Below are 20,655 nucleotides of genomic sequence, written 5' to 3'. Positions count from 1 at the left end.
TAAGGAACAGGAGATGACAACTGCCTTGGTTAAAGAAAAGCGATGATATCCTGAAGGAGAGGAGTAAAATTGGAAGGTGTTGATTCGCTGTATGACACTGTGATAACTTGCACGTTACCTCCACAGGTAATATTGAAGAGAAATTATAGGGGGGAAGAGATCATTAAGCTTCTCAAAAGCTCCAGGATAAAGGGAGGGAGAGAGAAGATGGGAGGGTGGCCACCATAAAGACAGTAACAACTGATTAGAGAGAGCTTGGAAAGGAATTTAGGGAAGCTCCTTCATTTCCATTTGGGGGCAAGTAGGTAGATAATAAGGACAGTAGCTGTGGTTGAGAATGTGAACCAAAGACCCCAAAATTAAAAGAGAAAACTCCCAAAGTTTGGGGATTTTGTAAAGAGATGTAATTTTGTAGACCAGGCCAATGCAGCCTGGGCTATCTCTAATCCAATAACAACCATTCCTTGCCCACGCCAGCCTTTGACCTTCTGAGAAGAGGGAAACCATTTGAGGATGTAAATATTAAACCATTTGTCTAAGAATGTCACCAGATTGCACCCAAGGTCACCTTGCTGTAAACATACCTGCTTGATGGTCCCACTGATGTGTTTTAAATATGCCTTGATGTATGCCTTTCATTGTTCTGTAACTAATAAGGCCTCATGGAACCACTTCTATAGTGGTTCATTATATGGGAAGCAATCTGAATCTCTTTCTGGACCATGGCCAGTCATATTTGGCTCCAGGATAAACTACCCTTTGAGGGAAGAACCATGATATTTGTGTGTGTGTGTGTGTGTGTGTGTGTGTGTGTGTGTGTGTGTGTGTGTGTGTTTTGTATATTTTGTGTGTGTGTGTGTGTGTGTGTGTGTGTGTGTGTGTGTGTTGTTAGAAATAGCACAACAGTGTTGAGGGGAGAGATAAGCTTTACTTTAGACCTGCTGATATGGAACTATCTATGTGTCCCCAGGCTGAGATGCTGATGGATGATCATGTATGTAAATATGGAGTACAAGAAAAAAAACTTAAGACATACACATCTAAACATGGAAACTCTAATTTGTATCTGTGGATCTTTAGCTATGACTAGGCTGAAAGTATCAAGTAAGTTAATATTAGCAACTGCTTCCATTACAGATGTGAACATGTTTCAAGGAAGTCTTTCTAGAATGTTTATATCATTTGGTCACTGATGAATTGCAGTCATCTAGACTATACCTAACCAGTTCATTTTCCTTAGATGTCGTGTGTACCAATCTATTAAAATCATCCCATAGAGAATGGCGTGTTCACTGCTCTATTAGTCTGATTATATACATTGAGGGTCCCAATACAAACGAACTCATAAGTGCTGAAGAGAACTTCCATTCCCCAAAGGCTTTTTTTTTTAAGGAGAAACAAGTCATTTATATAAATCTGTCTATGGGGGATTTTATATGAAATGAAAAAATTATCTTAGCCAGTGGTCCCTAGAACGTTTTCATCCCTCGACTGTCTAAACTCCACATCAATTCTTTTGTGAAAACCACATCACATACCCGCAGTAAATTGGGGCTGCTAAGAGAAGAGATTATCATCCCTCTGAGAGCCCCGGGTACATTCAATAAATGTTGAAAAAGGGAACACCAGGCAGAGGCTGGAGAACAAAAAAGCTACAGGGAGACTAAGGATCCCAAGGGTTTGACAAGCAGGTGCTTCTCTGGCCATCACATTGCTATTCATAGATGTGTGTTCTGGGCCAAGGAGTGCTGCTCAGGGAAACAATGCCTCTGCCATTAGCCCCAGGAGATATCAATCACTCTTCTAAGACACAGTTAGCTCAGGAGGGAATTCAAAACTTAACTGAGTCAAAAATTGCTTCTAAGCAGGTTTCCCCCTAATCTAATCGAAAGGAAAACTTGAGAGAAACCAAAGGTATTCTATGTTCCTTCAAATTTTGTTCTCTGCCTACATCTTCAGACCTATTTTATTATTATTATTTTTCAAGTACAGAGTCTTTTGGTCCAATGTAATGCAGTTATGCATTGCGTTTTGTGCAACACTCAGACTCCTGCCTCCGTCTCACATCACTTTCTACCTGGAGCGTCTTTCCTTTATTCTCTTCCTTCAGAGTTCAATTTTTGACTTGGGGTCTACTTAACCCATGGGAACCTGATAGAGCCATGCCAGATGGTTGTTATGGTGTCTCTTCGATATTCCAGATATTTCTACAGTAGGCTTAGCAGCCTTTGAGGATGAACCATTCCTCATGTCAGCTTTGAGTCCCCTGGTAGCACCAGAAATGTAAACATCTACTTTGGCACTTCTTAAGATTTTTTAATTACCATAAAATTACCATTTTAATGATCATGTAAAAAACCTAGTGGTATCTGGCCTTTGTTGAAAAGGCAAGCTACTTATTCTGGATCAGAAAAATAGAATCTGCATTCTAACTCTGGCCCTGGTAGAGGCTTGACATTCTAAACTACCCAAGGCATTACATACTATTGTTGTCTCGATTTAAATTCCTGATCCTGGGCCTACAAAGATAAAGCACTTGACCTGGTTTCAGTTCCCAGCACCCACATGGGGACCCACAGCCAACTATCATCCCAACTCTAGGGTATTGGATGCTCTCCCCTGGCCTCCACAGGCCCTGCATGTATGCATGTTGTAAATTTATATACAGGCAAAACCACTCATTTTTAAAAACAGAAAAAAACTGAGAATTCATAATGAGGGATCACGAATGGCTGAGAAGCACCTAATGAAATGTTCAAAGTCCTTAGTGATGAGAGAAATGCAAATCAAAAATGACCCTGAGATTCCACCTCACACCAGTCAGAATGGCTAAGATCAAAACCTCAGGTGACAGCACATGTTGGGAAGGATGAAGAGAAAGAGGAACACCCTTCCATTGTTGGTGGGATTGCAAACTGGTACAACCACTCTGGAAATCAATCTGGAGGGCCCCCCAAAAATTGGAAATAGATCTACCTAAAGATCCAGAAATACCACTCTTGGGAATATACCACCATGCCACAGGGACACATGTTACACTATGTTCATAGCATCCTTATTTGTGATAGCCAGAAGCTGGAAACAACCCAGATGTCCCGGGACAGAAGAATGGATACAGAAAATGTGTTTCATTTACAGGGTGGAATACTGCTCAGCTATTAAGAATGAGGTCATCCTAGCAAAGAAGTGCAGGCCTACAGGAGCCGGATGTAGATCTCTCCTGAGAGACACAGCCAGAATACAGCAAATACATAGGCGAATGCCAGCAGCAAACCACTGAACTGAGAACAGGACCCCCATTGAAGGAATCAGAGAAAGAACTGGAAGAGCTTGAAGGGGCTCGAGACCCCATATGAACAACAATGCCAAGCAACCAGAGCTTCCAGGGACTAAGCCACTACCTAAAGACTATACATGGACTGACCCTGGACTCTGACCTCATAGGTAACAATGAATAGCCTAGTAAGAGCACCAGTGGAAGGGGAAGCCCTTGGTCCTGCTAAGACTGAACCCCCAGTGAACGTGATTGTTGTGCGGAGGGCGGCAATGGGGGGAGGATGGGGAAGGGAACACCCATAAAGAAGGGGAGGGGGAGCGGTTATGGGGATGTTGGCCCGGAAACCAGGAAAGGAAATAACACTTGAAATGTAAATAAGAAATACTAAAGTTAATAAAAAAATTTAAAAAAAGAATAATCAAAGGCATAAGACATGGAATATTTGTAAAAAAAAAAAAAAAAAAGAAAGAATGAGGTCAACCTGAGTTTTGCAGGCAAATGAATGGAACTAGAAAATATCATCCTGAGTGAGGTAACTCAGATCCAGGACATGCATGGTATGTTCTCACTATTAAGAGGTTATTATCCAAAGAAAGAAAGAAAGAAAGAAAGAGAGAGAGAGAGAGAGAGAGAGAGAGAGAGAGAGAGAAAGAAAGAAAGAAAGAAAGAAAGAAAGAAAGAAAGAAAGAAAAAAAAAGAGAAGTACAGAATATCCAAAATACATTCCACAGAACTCAAAAAGGCCAACAAGCTAAAGGGCCCGAGTGAGGAAGCCTCAGTACCACTGGGGAGAGAGAAGAAAGCAACCACAAGGAGGAGGGAGGGAGGGAGAGAGGGAAGGAGGGAGGAACAGGGGAGAGAAAGAGATGTGGGTGGGGGAACCTTACCTGGTACTAGGTGGGGGAAAAGTACTAAAGACCTGAGGGCCAGCAGAAAGAATGGAAACAGGAGTCCTCGGGAGGAAAGACGTTGGGAAAACCTTCTAGAATGTACCAGAGACCTGGGAAGTGAGAGACTCTCAGGACTCAAAGGCAGCTGTAAGAGTCAGATGCAGATGTGTGCACCCAACCAATGGACAGAAGCTGCTGACCCCTGTGGTTGAATTAGGGAAAAGCTGGAGCAAGCTGAGGAGGAGGGCGACCCTGTAGGAGGACCATCGATGTCAGTCAACCTGGACCTCTGAGATCTCTTAGAGACTGGATCACCAACCAGGCAGCATACACCGGCTGAGATGAGGAATCCAACACATATACAGCAGAGGACTCCGGGTCTGGGTTCAGTCAGAGAAGATGCACCTAACCCTCAAGAGACTGGATGCACCAGGAAGCTTAGACATCTGGGGGGGTGGGTGGGTGGGGGCATCCTTGTGGTGAAGGGGGGTGGATTAGAGAGGCAGAGAGGAGGTGGAACCCTCAGGGTCAGGGGGGTGGGAGGTTGACCAGGAGGGGAATAAAATCTGGAGTGTAAAAAAAAAAAGAATAGAGTTAATGTAGCTAGGCCTATCAGTCACTATCAATCACTAGGTCATGAATCTAAACATCCACACTAACAGTGTTTCCCTGGCACGAACATGCTATAGTATTCATGAATTAGGCTTCACAAGGAAGCCTAATTGTAGAAGATGATTCGAGGCAAACTGTCAATTAAAAACACCAGCAATATCTAGTTGGGTTTGAGGACTATGTTCTAAACAACTTTTCTTAAGCTCAAAATAAATTTCTAAAATGCATGGTTTTGAACAACCTGGAGATGGGGACTAAATGGGCAAAGTCTGTGTCTTAAGTATGATGGCTGTCACTCCAACGAAGGCATGGTGTAGTCTGATTGGCATAGCTTTGCTTTTGTTTTAGTCTATGACAGAACAGTGGACTATGGTTTCTTGAGCATCAACAACCCATTCCCACACGTACACAGAATCCATCGTGCATCATAGGATTCTAGAAATTTTCTGTATTTTTCCTCACGTTATATCCCTCACAACTTCATGAAGTATTATGGCTACTGAAGCTGATTCACAGAGTTAAAGGAACCTGTCCAAGGTCACACAGCCTGTAAGAAACAAGTTCAGCCTAAGAGACAGCGTTAGCACTAAATACCCACCAGACCTGAAGCCCCGTTCTTTGTTTTATCACCCAACTTCGATATGATATTTGCACTTTGTTTTAAAGATCAGATCAGTAGTTTTTGTCCTATACTCCCCTGTATCACATGTAAGTACATTCTTTCATAAATCATGACTCTCTAATATATTTAGAATCTGTTGCATCTGAAGAGTTAAACGGTTATTCTCACCTTTAGTATTTACATGCTAAAAGGTGGGGAACGTCTGCTTCTCTGGTCTGTGCTGCTTAAGCATCTCTGGGTAGCAAAGAAGTTCCCAAAGAGATGTCAAGAATCTAGCTCACCCATGGAGTGAACAGGAAGGTAAAAGAAAGCCTTCACGTATTAGACTGGCCAGGTGTTGAGGAGCCTGGCAGAAAGTTGATAGAAATACCACCGGGAAGAATCCTCTGCTTAGTAAGTGTCTGTGGAACAGTTTGAATGGAAGCAATTTTTCTACAGTCTTACTACCAATATTCCCAATGTTAACTCTCCCACATCGCACACTCACCTCCACGTGAATTCTCTGGGTTGCGTGGAAGACACTGTCGGTCAAGAATGCCTGCTACCTTCTCATCAACGAGTAGAATTCACCTGTGGATATTCGCAGCTTTTGTAAACACTCGCGTTTCCCTGGCAGGCGGCATGTCTATGACGTCAATCCTATGGGCTCTCTCTGCTACACGTGCCAAACGACAAAGCAAGTTCAAACTTTCCATTGCTCTTCTTCCTTCTTTCTCCCTTTCCTCCTCATCACAAGCCAGCAGCAACACTTTCGGGTGTTTCAGAAGGCACAAAGTGGGAAGTGTGTGTGTCTGTGTGTGTCTGTGTGTGTCTGTGTGTGTGTGTGTGTGTGTGCATGCGTGTGTTTGCATGTGCAAACATGCATGTGCAGGCCACAGGTTCACTTCAGACATCTTCCCCTATTTCCCTCCACCTTGCTTTTTAAGACAGGGTAGGACACTGAAGACATAACTTGCTTCCCATTCACACCACTTTAACGGTAACAGTGCAGCCCATGCGAATTCACAGACATAACCACATAAGGATTCCAGAAGAAAGATGTGATGGAAAGGGTCACAGGAATGAGCGTCTAGGATCTCACTCATCATTGACAGCAGGAAGGCATAGGAGCTGAGTTCGATGAGAGCAAGGAAAACCATAGACTAGTAGAGTTGGATGACAGAACCCAAAGGGATGGTGTTTCCATGGTAACTAAGACCTAGAAGTGTCTCCCCCACCCCCAATAAAAACCTCTTCCTGTGGGAAGTGGGCACATGGCTCTAGGATCTCATCTATGACATGACAACTTCTCACTCAGCCCTAATAGGAGTGCTGAAACGAGCATTTATGATCAAAATTAAAGTCTAGCTAAACTCTCTCTTCTAGCTATTTGATTACCTTGTTATAATGACTACATGGCAATATGTTTCCTTCTATATGACCATAAACTGATCTGAACTTAGCTGGGGGGCAGGGATGGGAGAAAAACAACATTAAGAAATGGAACACATTTTGGGCACTTCTTAGCTAAAGCATGTTACTAAAATATAAAACAATTTACAAATAAATTGCAGGTTTAATTATCATAAAACAACCCATCCCTTTTTCCAACCTATTATAGGTAACCGGCTGTCTACTTGCTGCAGTGAAAAATGGCACATCGAAGACACGTGAGATTTTTGTAATTTTCCCTTCACACTCAAGTGACAATGACAAATGGATCGAGTTCCCGCCTTGTGTTCCCATCATGACATCTTTGAAAAATCAATACATCACTTGTGGCCAGGAATTCCAAATGCAGTCTACGATGTTGGCATTTTTCTCTACCTTCCTGCTTCACTTCCATTATTCCTACCTGTTCTTCTCTCTCCCCATTCCCTATTCTCTCTCAACAGCAGGATTCTGTCCCTGCCTCAAACTTAGTGAGAAGTGACTCTTTGGGAACCTTTCAAATAGATTTTCTAATACGCCAAGCTTCTAGCCATGAGGTTCCAGATTAGCATGCATCAGACACTAGTGTATAACTACCTGAGAAGCTGAGGATGGTTAGAGAGCAGGAAAATGAAGAAGGCCAAATGGGAGAAGATTAGAGCCAGGTCTAGGCCAGTGCTCACACAGAAGGGTCCATTGTCTGCCTGATGCCCATCTGCATTCCAGAAATAAAGGAAGGAAGAAAGGGTGGGGGTCAATCATTCCGTTCCGGCTGCATCTTCCTTTCAGAGTAAATTACAGACCAGCCATTAGCAAGGCATCAAATACTGAGAGTTACAACTTTCTTTCCTTAAGTGAGCCTTGTTTTAATATCACCCAGGTTTGGATATGTTAGAGCCTGGTGAAAAATCTGAGGGGTGGGGGTTGGGGAAAGGACTCCTTGGAGTTAATTTAAAGGCAGCTTTAATCTTGCAGCCATGGTGAATGTGAAATCTACACAGAGAGTAAAATATTTGTTGACAAAAGTAGAAAGCAACATAACATTCTAGCACTGCACACCAGATTGAGATGTTATGTGGTTTTTTATTTTGTTGTTATTACTCAATAATGTTTTTAATAGTACAGTTATTTGACAGGGTAGTAAATACAGAAAAAGAGAGAGAGAAAAAAAAACAATGTATACATACCTTAGCTCTAACAAGGGCCAGTATTCCTGATCTGGGCAAACCCAAACTGTCAAAAGGGGGCTTAATATCTGTCCGTTTATTTAATCTTCTGAAAACAGTGTAGCATTGGACTTATTCTCTGTTTTACAGGTAATAAAACTGGTTCAGAGAAGTTGGCTGCATTACTGGAAAGCGACAAAATGAGTATCGGAGAGCCTCTCTCCCTGTGGTGACACCAAAGAACAACTTTGGGATTCAACCCACACAGTCCAGAGGCATCAGGCATGCGAGGCACGAGGCCAAGCGGGCCGCAGATGATAGCACCTCCCAGATATAGAGAACTCCTAATCTAAAAATACGAGCAAAACAAATGGCTTTCAAACGGGGAGGTAACCACATGTCAAAAATCCTCTTGGCTGTCAAGAGAAATGGAACTTTCTGGCCGAGGAAGATTAAGTTACACTTTCAGGAGGAGGCAGCATTTGAGCTGGGCTTGTGAGTATCCACAGTTGTGTAGCAGCTTGTGGCTTGCCAGCATTTGGAAGAGTTGCCATCTCACAGCCTCTGACTCTACAGTGGCTTTCCAAAAAGCCTCAGTCCCTGAGAGAGTAACTGTGTTAGCACCTAAAAGGTATCTGTACAATCACGTAATCATGCTGTCGGCCTGAAGGGTTTGAGACCTGGTACTCTGGAGCCCAATCCCAGTTAGGAATGTTCTACTGTGATTTCATGTGCTATGACTGACCTATGGACACTATGGTAAGCCTGGAGTACGCGTAATGGGTCATGTTTCCCTCCAAGATAAAAATGCTAGCATTATTCAAATTTTTACAAATGATGAAATTAAGACTCAGAGCTATTGGTCTCTGAGGCCCTACAGTTTATACTGGGAAAAGCTGGGCATCTGAAGAACGTGCTTTTGTTTTTGGAGACAGTGGAATAAGGTTGGGTGGTTTCCAAAAGTACATATACTGGTATATAGCCTCAAAGGGAGCGAAATAATAACAATAATAATAGTTAGCATTTGTTGGAGCCCTACTCTATAACCTGACCCTATTATGTGTGATTTAAACATTATCTAATTTTCTTATCCTTAAGATAAGCATTAGGTCTCTTTTGGAGATAGATAAAAAGCAATAGACAGGGTTGGGAGCAATATATGGTCGAGAAAAGGCACATACCCAATACTTATAAGGCCAAGGTTTCAAAACGTAGTTCTTTCTCACTTCTTCTCATTATACAACGTTATTCCCATTCCTTTAAAATATAAGGGTGCTTCTTTCTGTAGCCCTTGAAGCCAAAACACATTTCAAAATGAAGACAGAAACCAGGTGTGGTAAACACCCATAATGCCCGCACTCTGGAAGCTAAAGTAGAAGAATCAAGACTTTAAAGCCCGTGAATACAAAGAGAGAGCATATCCCCCAAAATTAAAGAGCAGGATAAAGCAGCTGATGTTCAACCACTAGGAACAGAACAATTACCATGTTAATTAAATAACTCAGAGCTAGGGAGGTGGCTCAAGGCACTTAGGCTTTGTGAAGGACAGAGTTCAGTTCCCAGCACCTACGATGGCTTACAGCCACCTGCAACTCCAGCTCTAGGGGGCCTGATGACGTCTTTCATCCTACATAGGCAATGCACACACATAGTATACACACACACAAATACACACACACACAAATACACACACACACACACACAGGGACACACATGCATATAAATATTACATATACATTTATTCCATTTCAAAAAGGAACATATAGGGGGTAAAAGGAAAGCTGATGGCCAAAGTAGTTTATAAGTCCAAAAAGATGAGGACCACTAGGTCCAGCCCCATCTGTGTGTTTCATAAATGTCAGCATGCTTGCACTCAAGAACCTTTGTAAGCCTATTCCCTGTCTGTAGAAGTTTAGAACTCCAAATGCTTCTCCCCTCCCCCTTCTCTCTTTAGATCCTAGCTGTGAGGGTTTCCACAATTACAACATTCTCAAAAGCTTGGCAGGTCTACAATGCACACCACACACATTTTCTGATGGTCTCCTCTCTGGGTTGTGTTGAGGTATATGAGAAGACCTATATGTGATATGTCTAACATCTTCAAAGTACTATGTGGTTTAAAAGCCTCGTGTGATTTTTGGTTTTGTGTTAGGTATTGTCTTATCTTACTGAAGCAGTAGAAGAAAATTATCTAGGCACACCTTTGGCCCTCTCTCCACTATATCCTTTCTTGACAGCAAATCCCTAAATATTAGCATCTTTTCAAATTTGAAGAACTTGAGCATATCATAGTTCCTATTGAGTCAGAAGTTCTACGCTTGATTTGTCTCTTTTTTTGTACTGTTTCAGAACTTTTGTGACATTAAATGTGTTGCTACTGTAAAAAGCATAATAACTTTCAGATGAGAGGAGTCACCTGGAATTTCCTATCTGTCTTTTTCTGTTTTGAAATACAGGGGTTAATAGTGCTTATCAGTGTAAACAATGAATTTCTTATGTTCATCTCCAGGTGAATACCCTGAAACTCTGAGTAGGTACACGGTCAAGAACATAGCAGATCTGAGGTGAGGAAGAGACAATGTCCAGGCTTTGAGGGACCCAGATAACCCACGGGTACTCACATTTCAGCCTATCCTTGGAAGGATTTTAAAAAAAAAACCCTACAATCCAACGTGATTCCAAACATCTCTGCTGATGTCAAAATGAGGGAAATCACAGTTATCAGAAGTGGTTGCTTTCAAAAGAAAGGCCACCGATACATTTAATTTTATCTCATATTTCATAAATTCACTGTGGATTGAGAGAAGAAATCAAGCCATACCTTCAACACTCACTGTCTAGCGTTCGACCCAGCCAATGAGCCCAACTCAACACTTGCTGGTCACCTATAAAACTTCATCCATCTGTACTTTCTGCTGCCCCGTTACAATTGTCTCTCTTCTGTTTTGGGTGGTGTACTTTTCATTGCTTCCAAGAACTCACAAAAACATGTTTAACATCCACATGCCTACCAACATCTTGCCTACCACGATTTATATGTTCGACAAGGTAGATTTTCTCTACAGTGTTCCTCAGTATCTTCTGACTGCTAACCTGTAGAGCTTTTAACATTCACGTTTCTGCAAGCATTCTACTTAGAACCATTTGGGTCTTCTCTAAGAAATATGGATTCTTGTCTACTATACCTGATCTGCAGGGTATTTGATATTTAACTATTTCTGTTCTAGACAACCTAGGCTTGAACGAGCTCCTTCAAACTCTTCTAGAACTTTACCCAATGTTCAGGCTCGAATCCACTGCTATGTGAGAGTGGGGGACATTTTTATAGCACTTGCAGGGACCAAATCTGTAATTGTACCTTAAAATGGTCGTTGTAAATGACCACACACTTAGTAAATTAACAAAACGTTAATGTATTCTCTTAATGGTCCTCAAAATCAAAAGTCCAACTCTTCTCACTGGACTAATTTTAAGGTATTAGCTGGGTTTATTCCTTCCAGACTTGCTTATAAGCATGGTTCTCAACCTTCCTCATGCCCTCAACTGTTAATACAGTCCCTCATGCTGTGGTGACCCCCAACCATAAAATTATTTTCATTGCTACTTCATAATGTAATTTTGTTATCAATATTAATCATAACACAAATAACTGTTTTTCAATGGTCTTTGGCAAACCTTGTGAATGAATGGATCATTCACCCCTTCAATAGGGTCGTGACCCACAGGTTGAGAACCATTGCTCTACAGGCTAATCCACTTTCTGTTTCTCTAGTATTTGGAGGGTGTTTACTTTGTCAATGACTACATCACTCTGACTTCTCCCAGCATCTTATCTCCCCTAACTTTGGTGCTCCTGCGTTCCTCTATAAAGACCACTGTGATTATAGTGAAACTCAATTCAAGATTCTTGTTAGCCATCTACCAATATCTTTCTTACATAAATGACATTATGTACATGTTGTGAAGACTGGGAAATCGACATCTTTGGTAAAGATTGTCCTACAACAGCCATCCTTACTATTGATGGGCATATGTTAAAATGTTTAACTCAGATAATCAAGTTTTAAGGATAAACTTCATATCCTACCCATCTTACAGAAGTAATATCTCATCACGCTTTCCACCAGGTGAGCATCTGTTCTATTAAATGTCCCAGTAAAAAGAGTTCAGCAACAGAAAAGGATTCTGTTACTATATTACCGAACTAGACAGTTTCCAAGGTTATTGCTCGAATAGTCCCTTGACTCATGATTATTATTCGAAGGGTCTCATCATATTCCAGGTTTATTGCACTAGGGATAAAATTAAACCTCTCTGGCAAAAGTGTAACTATTCTGAGCTGATATCTAAAGGATCATGTCAATTTTAAGGATGTAAGAAATATGAAACTCAGAGAATTCAAATGATTAACCCAATGACACAGATTCTGATGTAGACAAGAGCATAATTTTGTGAATATCTAATGACTAGCTACATGGAAATCTGATCTTCTCCAAGACTGAGCAAGCAAGAGAGTGGGGGGAGAAGAAGAGGGAGATGGAGACAGGGAGATGGAGAGAGACAGGGAGAGGGAGGGGGAGAGACAGAGAGACAGAGACAGAGAGAGACAGAGAGAGAGAGAGAAAGAGAGAGAGAGAGAGAGATCTGCCTCTGCCTTTACATGAAATGATTCTTACTCTCAGACAGATTCAAACAGATTTTTATTTAGCCATCTGAGTTTCTTAAACACGAAGGTAAATATCAATAGGGTAATTTCCTAAAAGCTCTAGGAACTTCAGGTAAACTTGATCAGATTCATAAAAATACATGCACATTTGTCAGAGTGCTACACATGATGGTTATCAAATCTATTGTCTTTGGTCAAATTATTGGTTTATAAAATCTACATGTCTATATGGTCTACAAGTGATCTGTTTCTGACTTCTCTACAGACAAGATAACTTAGCTCGGTGCTCTCACAAAACCCTCCGATAAATAATCTCATATTTGTTCATGACAAAAGCCATTTTAAGAGGATCAGTATTTCAATAGGCAACACTTAGTGCTATCATTTAGTTGTCCCTGTAAAAAAAAAAGAGATGGAGAAGCACTTAGATGTTTTAAGATGTCAATTTATTAAATATATATTATAACTTTTGTCCTTGCTCACTATAAAATAAAAACATAGAATTCAAGTGAAAATTGGGACTCAAAGCCTTTGGAAAGCTCAGAAGGATAATTGTTCACATGTGAATAAGCACCTTACCAAGTAAAAGAAAAATACTCATATGACAGGAAATACCCATACATTTCAACATGGAAGAAATTGTGCTCACTTGTAGAAGCAAAGTTTCAGGAATTATGGTTATTGGTATGCATGACGTGCTATCATGAATATTAGCATGGCAACAGAAATATGACAGCTATTTAATTGATAAGATCTATACTAGCTAGCAAGTTTCCTCAGACTTTTTTAAAAACAACCTGACAGTTGTTGAATAATGCATTACAAATATGATGTTTAAACATATTTCCACTATATAGTCAGGGCACAGGTATCTTGATAAATGTCCTCAAAATATCACCAATTCAGTGGCAAGTCAAAACAGAAAATGTATATTGGTTATAAGAATATATGTTGCTAATATTACAGCTTTATTTTCCCAGTACTTTCATTTTAATAAAAATAGAAACTATCAAGATGGAATCAAAAACCACATCAATGCAAGATAAACACCCTACTGAAAAGAAGTGTATAGCCACACAGATGTGGATGATTTTACATAAAAATCAATTACATTTATATTACTAATTTGAAATCTGTCATTTTACTGAAAAGTTCATCAATTTTAAGAAGCTGCATAATAATTTCAATAGCTGCATATACTTCATAATTTGGTGTTCCACATTTATTTAGCCAATCTCCTATTGAGGATATGACCCTTGCTTATCATGCTCATCTACGGCTATGCTATAATAAACATTGATGAACCTCTGGTAGTCTGTCCACCAAAAATCTCCAGTTGTCTCTGAGGTAAATGCCCATGACTAAAAATGTGGGATAAAAGAGTATATAGAATACATACATTTTCAAACCAAGAGAACGTTTTTGTGAAAATAGAAAGCTTATTGAACTCTTTTGAAGAGACATATGCAGTTTGTATTAAGACCTCCAGATAGATAGACTGGAATGACTTTCCTAGGCTATGGACGGGTGGTGAGGTGGGGCAGGCCACAGGGAACTCTGTGAACGATGTAAAGGACAATGTCCCTGGCCAATGGAGGGACCACTTGGTGACAGTCATAGGATGTGGGCAAGTACAGTTTACAATTGACAGGGGGATAAAAGCTGGACCTGTACAGTTGGATGCTAGTGTCAGAGGAGAGAGGAAAAGACTAGGGTTGGCATTTGAAATTTTGGAATCAGAGTGCAGAGCTGCTGGGAGGCCAGTATTTTAGGCTCCGATATTGGTTTTCTGCCTTGAGAACTTACATCTGCACATTCTACCGAGGAGGGGGATCTGATATATGCAATGGCCTGAAACTTATGTGCCCCCATACCTCACATCCTGGGTAGAACACTGCCTAGATCCAAGGCGCTGACTGAGTGTTTTGCTAAGGACCTGACTGTGTGCATTGCACTTTATCAACACTTCCCAGGTCCTCAGTCATCCAAGGACAGAAAAGTTAGCTGCAGAACTCAACTAACTGCATACTTACAAGAGAGGACAAAGAAGCAGGATGCCCTGTAAGTATGTTTTAAAAGGTATGACACAGTCTCTAAGAATTGTCTTGATCAAAGACAAACTACTAGCAAATAGAACAGCCCAGAGCAGCCCTCCAATGAGCATGTTTTACACCTCTGGGTAGAAACTGTAACAGGGACAGTAGAAAGAGAAATACAACTGCTATATGTGAGGACCTTGCCAGACATGGCCATGCTATGCTGGAAAGAGGTAAGCATACACACATCCAAGAGCTTAACCAAGCTGTTTCTCTTGGTCTGTACAAATAATAAGCCATCAAAACACCTCAAACAATACTTGTTCCTGGCCACTCTCCTATCTGAAACTGTGTCCTTCTACAAATAGAAGATTTCAATGGAAGAAAACCTTGTTTACTATCCTGAAATCATCAGGAAAACCTTACAGTCACCCTGACCTGGGTTTGAGGATGAGATCAAGAGCCCAGAAGAAGTCTTTGTATAGACTAGAAAATGAAGCCATCATGCTTTGAGGAGAGCAGATGCGGGTCCTGGCAAGCTTCAAATGGTGAGCATCCTACCCTAACTTCTGGATAGGCATGGTGTTTGGAAAACCTCAAGGCCAAATGATCCATCATTTGGAAGCAATAACATTAGAGACATTTCTAGCATTCGTAACAGAAATGATGTCAGTGCAATGCCCAGCACATGGTACACACTGCTCAAAGGGTGGCAATCGCTGTGCTTAGTAGTAATTCAAAGAGAAACATTGAAATCGGTCATATTTTCTAGAAAGGGTTTCTGTGGATTCCCTTCCAATTTGCTGCACCACGTTATCCGATTGTTTTACATAGAACTTCTAATGGCCAAAACGCTCAGGATTTTCTGAGGGCTTTAATCACCTGGTGTTAGGCAGCATTCTGAGCTTTCATGAGTTTAAGAGGAATACATTTCCAGAGATGTCACTTCTGTCAAAACAAAAAGATAAAACGCCACACCGTCCACTCACGGGCATGAACTCGAAAGCGTCCGTCACTTAGCCTGATCATTCTGCTTTTAGTATGGGAGCTGAGAAAAAAGAAATCTAGAATCTGAAGTCGTAAGTCAGGCCAAAGCCTAGACAGAAGCTGGGGATTGGACCTATGTTCTCATTTCACAAATCAAAATACTACTCGGTCTTTAGAACACTTTAGGATTAGAGATATGGGCAGCCTGGAGAGTAGGGGAGCCTACATTCCTTGCGTGACAGTTATGATTTGAAAGCTTAACAGTAGGCTTGAAACATAAAAGATATTTGATACATGGCACATGTTAGTTAGACCCAATTAAATGAAGTGGTAGGAATATGAAATACAAGATGCAGAGTATATGGTGTTTACACATGTGTGCGCATAAAGTCTACAAAGCACCATATTAATGACACCAAGCACAGCGGAACCCATAGCAGACTCTAAGGAAACAGGTTTTTTCATTAAGCTCAATTTGGACATAACTGATTTTATTGGACCCCAAAATAAGCTAGAAATGTAAAAAATAGCTTCTTGATATGAGAAAAAAATGTTTTGCAGGTTGGTTGCTTTAATTTTGAAAATTCCTAGAGTATATGCTATTGAGAAAATATATTCAATCATAGGTTTCTTTGGGCAAAGTACCTAAAATGGAAAGAAATTAAACACCTTAATATTTTTACAATAAAAGAAATGTTTCAAATGGTATGTTGGTATGTGATTCCTTTTCAACACATTTCGTTTGACACTGATGACCGCCCTGACATGTTTGAAAGCAACGGTTCTGTCAGCTCCTTGAGGGGAGGGTCCCAGAGCTCACAGCACAGTGGGGCCTGGATCCATCACTGAATAGATAGATAAGACACTTGTGTATTCTCTATTTTCTCAGGCTTCATTAGAAATACTGACTTCCTGACTCAGTGTCTTTTCAGAGTTTATATTCCTTCGGTGGTAAGTATTATCTCTTCCTGCTTCTGAACAGAAATCAGGGAGCTGACCACAACCTTAGCATTAGGTCACAAAGTTTCTAAGGAAGTTCTGAAGTAGTTCACATCCTCTCCCAACTTCAAAAGAAGCTGAGAAATACTGAATAAATTAAAGATAATGATTTTAAAATATTTAAAAGACGTTTACATCTGGATGGCTAAATCATGGGCTTGGAAAAATCCTCCGTAATGAAATAAAAGCAGCAGGCTTGAAGATGATGCAATTTATAAAATATATAAAACACACAGAGGAACTGTGAGATGACTTAGTGGGCACTGTGCATGCCCACCAGCTTGAGCCCTATCCTGGAATCTATAGAAAGGTAGAAGAAAAGAACCAATTCCTCGAAGTTGTCCTTTAACCTTCACACGTACACTATGGTACATGCACCCACACATACTAATAATAACGAATGCAATTTAAAATAGATGTATGTATTAATTATAAAACTACAAAATCCCTTCACATACCTTTTGAAATAGAGGAGGGACTGAAGGAACGGCCATTCAGAGCCTGCCCTACATGTGTCCCATATTTATACAGCCACCAAAACTAGATAAGATTGATGAAACTAAAAAATGCATGCGGAAAGGGACTGGATATAGATCTCTCCTGAGAGACACATCCAAAGCATACCCAATACAGAGGTCAATGCTAGCAGCAAACCACCGAACTGAGAACAGGACCCCCTTGGGGGGAATTAGAGGAAGGATTGAAAGAGTTGAAGGAGCTTGCAACCCCATAAAAACAACAATGCCAACCAACCAGAGCTTCCAGGGACTAAACCACTATCAAAAGACATGGGCTGACCCAGGGCTTCAACTGCATATGCAGCAGAGAATAGCCCTGTTGGGGCACCAGTGGAAGGGGAAGCCCTTGGTCCTGCCAAGGTTGGATCCCCAGTGCAGAGGAATATGGGGGGGCAGTAAGGGAGATGGATGGGGGAAATACCTATATGGGAGAGGGGGAGGGGATGGGGCTTATGGACAGGAAACCAGGAAAGGGAATAACATTTGAAATGTAAGTAAAGAAATATATCTAATAAAAAATAAAATAAAAATTTAAAAAAATCTATAAACATATATATGTATGGCTCATTTATAAGTACATGTATGCTTGTTAAAGGAGAGCCCATGAATAATTGTATCCAGTTACACAAAATATACATTCTCAAGAACTATGAGGAGAGCATTAGTAAGAGTCCCACTTCCAGGTTCCTGGATTAAATCCAATTTAAAAATTACTGCATCATAAGAAAATTTGCATATATAATATAGCAATAATTAAAATCCAAAAAGAACTTCTTTTAAACTGGCAGAGTAATTATAAAATATAAAGGTTCAAAAGCAAACAAGCAAGCCAGGGAATAGTTTTAATATAATAACATAGGTTAATAACATCAACATTTAGTCATGTAGTTTACATATTGGAAAAGCAGAAACAGATGAGATTTTAGATGTAAATCTAAAACTTAAGATGAAATATAATAAGAGGGATATGTTGTTGTTCATAGCACAGTTAAGGAAAACTAGGTATTAACAAGTGAAATCCAATATAGTGTCATATCTGTAATGGAAGATAAAAGTAATTTTAAAAGCAATAAATTAGAGGGAAAACAGCCCTGAAATGCTTAATGAATTCTATATTAAAAACTGCACAATATACTCGTGCATATGCATACAAATTAAGACAATAGGAAAGTTAAAGATTAAGAATGCTTTGTGATAAATCTAACTACTGAAATATTAATATCTAGGATATCTAAGAAACTTATTCAAGAAATGCTGTTCTTCTCTGACAAATTATCAAAGAAAATCTAGCATTTAAAATTGCAGATCAGAAGAAAGTTACTACCAGCACTTAAAAAAGCACTACTTAGAGCAGTCAAGTGCTGGCTGGCCAGAAACAGTCACAGTGTTAATGATTTGGGTGGCAGACTGTTAGGGGACAGCTGACACTTGTTGATCCAAAAGTTCTACTTTTTAAGATATGTACCACAAATCATTTAGAAACAGTTTGACAAAGACATGAACTTTATTAAAATGGGTAAAGATGTTCATTATTATAAAACTGTTAATCAGATTAGGATATTCATAAAACAAAAACTTGTGCTTTCCCCTTCCCTCTGCATTCATATAAATATGGGTATAGATTTGTATACTGCGCATGAAAGACCTTGTGAAGACATGTCCACTGCTGCACCCACTACTCTGACAACAACAAGAACTTTGCTGCTATAAGCCGCAGATACTGAATATCAACAAACTGATCTTCCTTCTTCCCAGAACTCACAGTTCATCATTTTTTAATAACAAATTATATAAAGATTGGAGCATATACTACAAAAATCCTATGAAGAAAAATTTAAATATTACATATCAAATGTTTCAATACATATATTTAAACACTATGTATCATACAATATTTATGAATATATTACATACTATATATTTATATGTATATGAATAGCCTATATAGCTTTCCACAAAAATTCTTATTGGAGTTTGGAAGGCCCTGGTCAAACCTCCTGTGACATAACCACAAGAAAACAGATGGTTTCTAGACCCAGGTGCAGAACAGAGAAACTGTATTTGTGGTACACGTTTCTAGACAATGGGCTTTTATCTGTCCGAGATCACTTTTCAATATGGCTAACCATATTTTAACATTATCTTCACCTGTATGAAGTTTATCTCATCTTACATAGAAATATTTTTATCACAGTTTCAAGTTTCCTAAACCTATTATTTCATTTCTGAACATTAGGACCCATAATATGATCAATCTGATTTGGTAATGAAATGTTTACAAACGTATAATCAGTATTTCAGTGCTCTGTTCTCAGTTTTAAAATTTTCCCAGTGTAGGTCCTTATTATTCAATAATGTTCTATTATGCTAAAAAATTATGTATCACTATCGATGCTTCAAAACAACCTCAACATAGCCTCCCTTATACCTTTAGATCACATCTTAATATTCTTTTAAATGGCATATTTATGGATCATACACACTAAACATTTAAACATTCTATAAATAGGAAAACTTTCAGTATCATAACCAAAATTTAAAAATGTAACAAATGGGCAAATTCACTACATGCTGCACTGAGACATACAGGAAGGTAAAGAAAAAGGGGGGGGGCCTTACAAAGGGAGCAGAGGACTAAGCACATTTCTGAATGGAGAAGATTGAAACAAATAAATATGCGACCATCACACAGTCTTATGTTACCTTAATAAAGCAAAGCTTTACCTGTGCGAGCATGGGAAAGCCAAGGTTCCTACATCCGTTACAAGGAGTTAGCGCTTCCCAAAGTCCCGTGGGTCCACAAGAGTTTGGATCCTCCTCTTCGTCTTCCACTTCTCCTGGTGACAAATTTATTGTAGATGAAGTTCTCTGAAATCAAATTTATATTACACCAATATATTATGCCAATGTTATTCATATATCATAACATCAATCATAGCATATAACTGACTCGCTGGTGTGTCTTAGCACGCCGGCTGACTTCTAGCTTTAGTGAGCCAGCTCTGCCTCACTAGGCCAAAATAGGTATTATTCAACTTAAGTTGAGAGCAAAGAAAGTGGGTGAGAGAGAAACAAACGAATGACGTTTATAATGGAGAACAGGGCAGAATTATGACCCAAGAAAACATGTGAACAGCAACGAATGAGGAAAATCTTATGGTTTACCAAGGCCTTAAGTTTAGTCATAGAATGAAAGGACATATAGCAAGGAGTCTAATATGATATGCTTGAGTGAAATAGGAATTACTGTAAGAAATGCTTTAAGGGGGCCACCAAAAGCAAACCCCACGAACTCTTTATGATAGGCGTGACAGGGATAAATAATACTTTTAAAATTTCACATGCCAACCGTATCAACTTACTTTTGCTATGTCCCAAATCCCACTAAAGTGACTGGACCAGGTTTACTAAAATTCATACACCATGAGACAAAGGCAGCAAGAGAAACAGAAGGAGGCAGATGAGTGTCAAG

At 39.9% G+C, this 20,655-nt stretch overlaps 1 protein-coding gene across 16 annotated transcripts in view; it reads right to left on the bottom strand.

The window, feature by feature from the left end:
- Nucleotides 1-20,655, bottom strand: part of Anks1b (ankyrin repeat and sterile alpha motif domain containing 1B) — a 1,103,087-nt gene that overhangs the window by 782,524 nt on the left and 299,908 nt on the right. For 9 of the 16 annotated variants that reach the window (XM_032911250.1, XM_032911207.1, XM_032911216.1 and 6 more), the window contains exon 1: nt 19,908-20,033. In XM_032911250.1, the coding sequence (XP_032767141.1) occupies nt 19,908-19,919 (12 nt within the window). In that variant the 5' untranslated portion in view covers nt 19,920-20,033. Of the gene's footprint in view, nt 1-19,907; nt 20,052-20,655 lie in introns of those variants that run through there. The other 7 variants (XM_032911305.1, XM_032911312.1, XM_032911325.1 and 4 more) reach the window with 1 other exon arrangement.

The sequence above is a fragment of the Rattus rattus genome, chromosome 1, assembly GCF_011064425.1.
Source record: "Rattus rattus isolate New Zealand chromosome 1, Rrattus_CSIRO_v1, whole genome shotgun sequence".
Classification (NCBI taxonomy): Eukaryota; Metazoa; Chordata; class Mammalia; order Rodentia; family Muridae; genus Rattus; species Rattus rattus.
The sequence above is the reverse complement of the archived record's forward strand: the minus strand, read 5'-3'. Positions and strand labels throughout refer to the sequence as shown.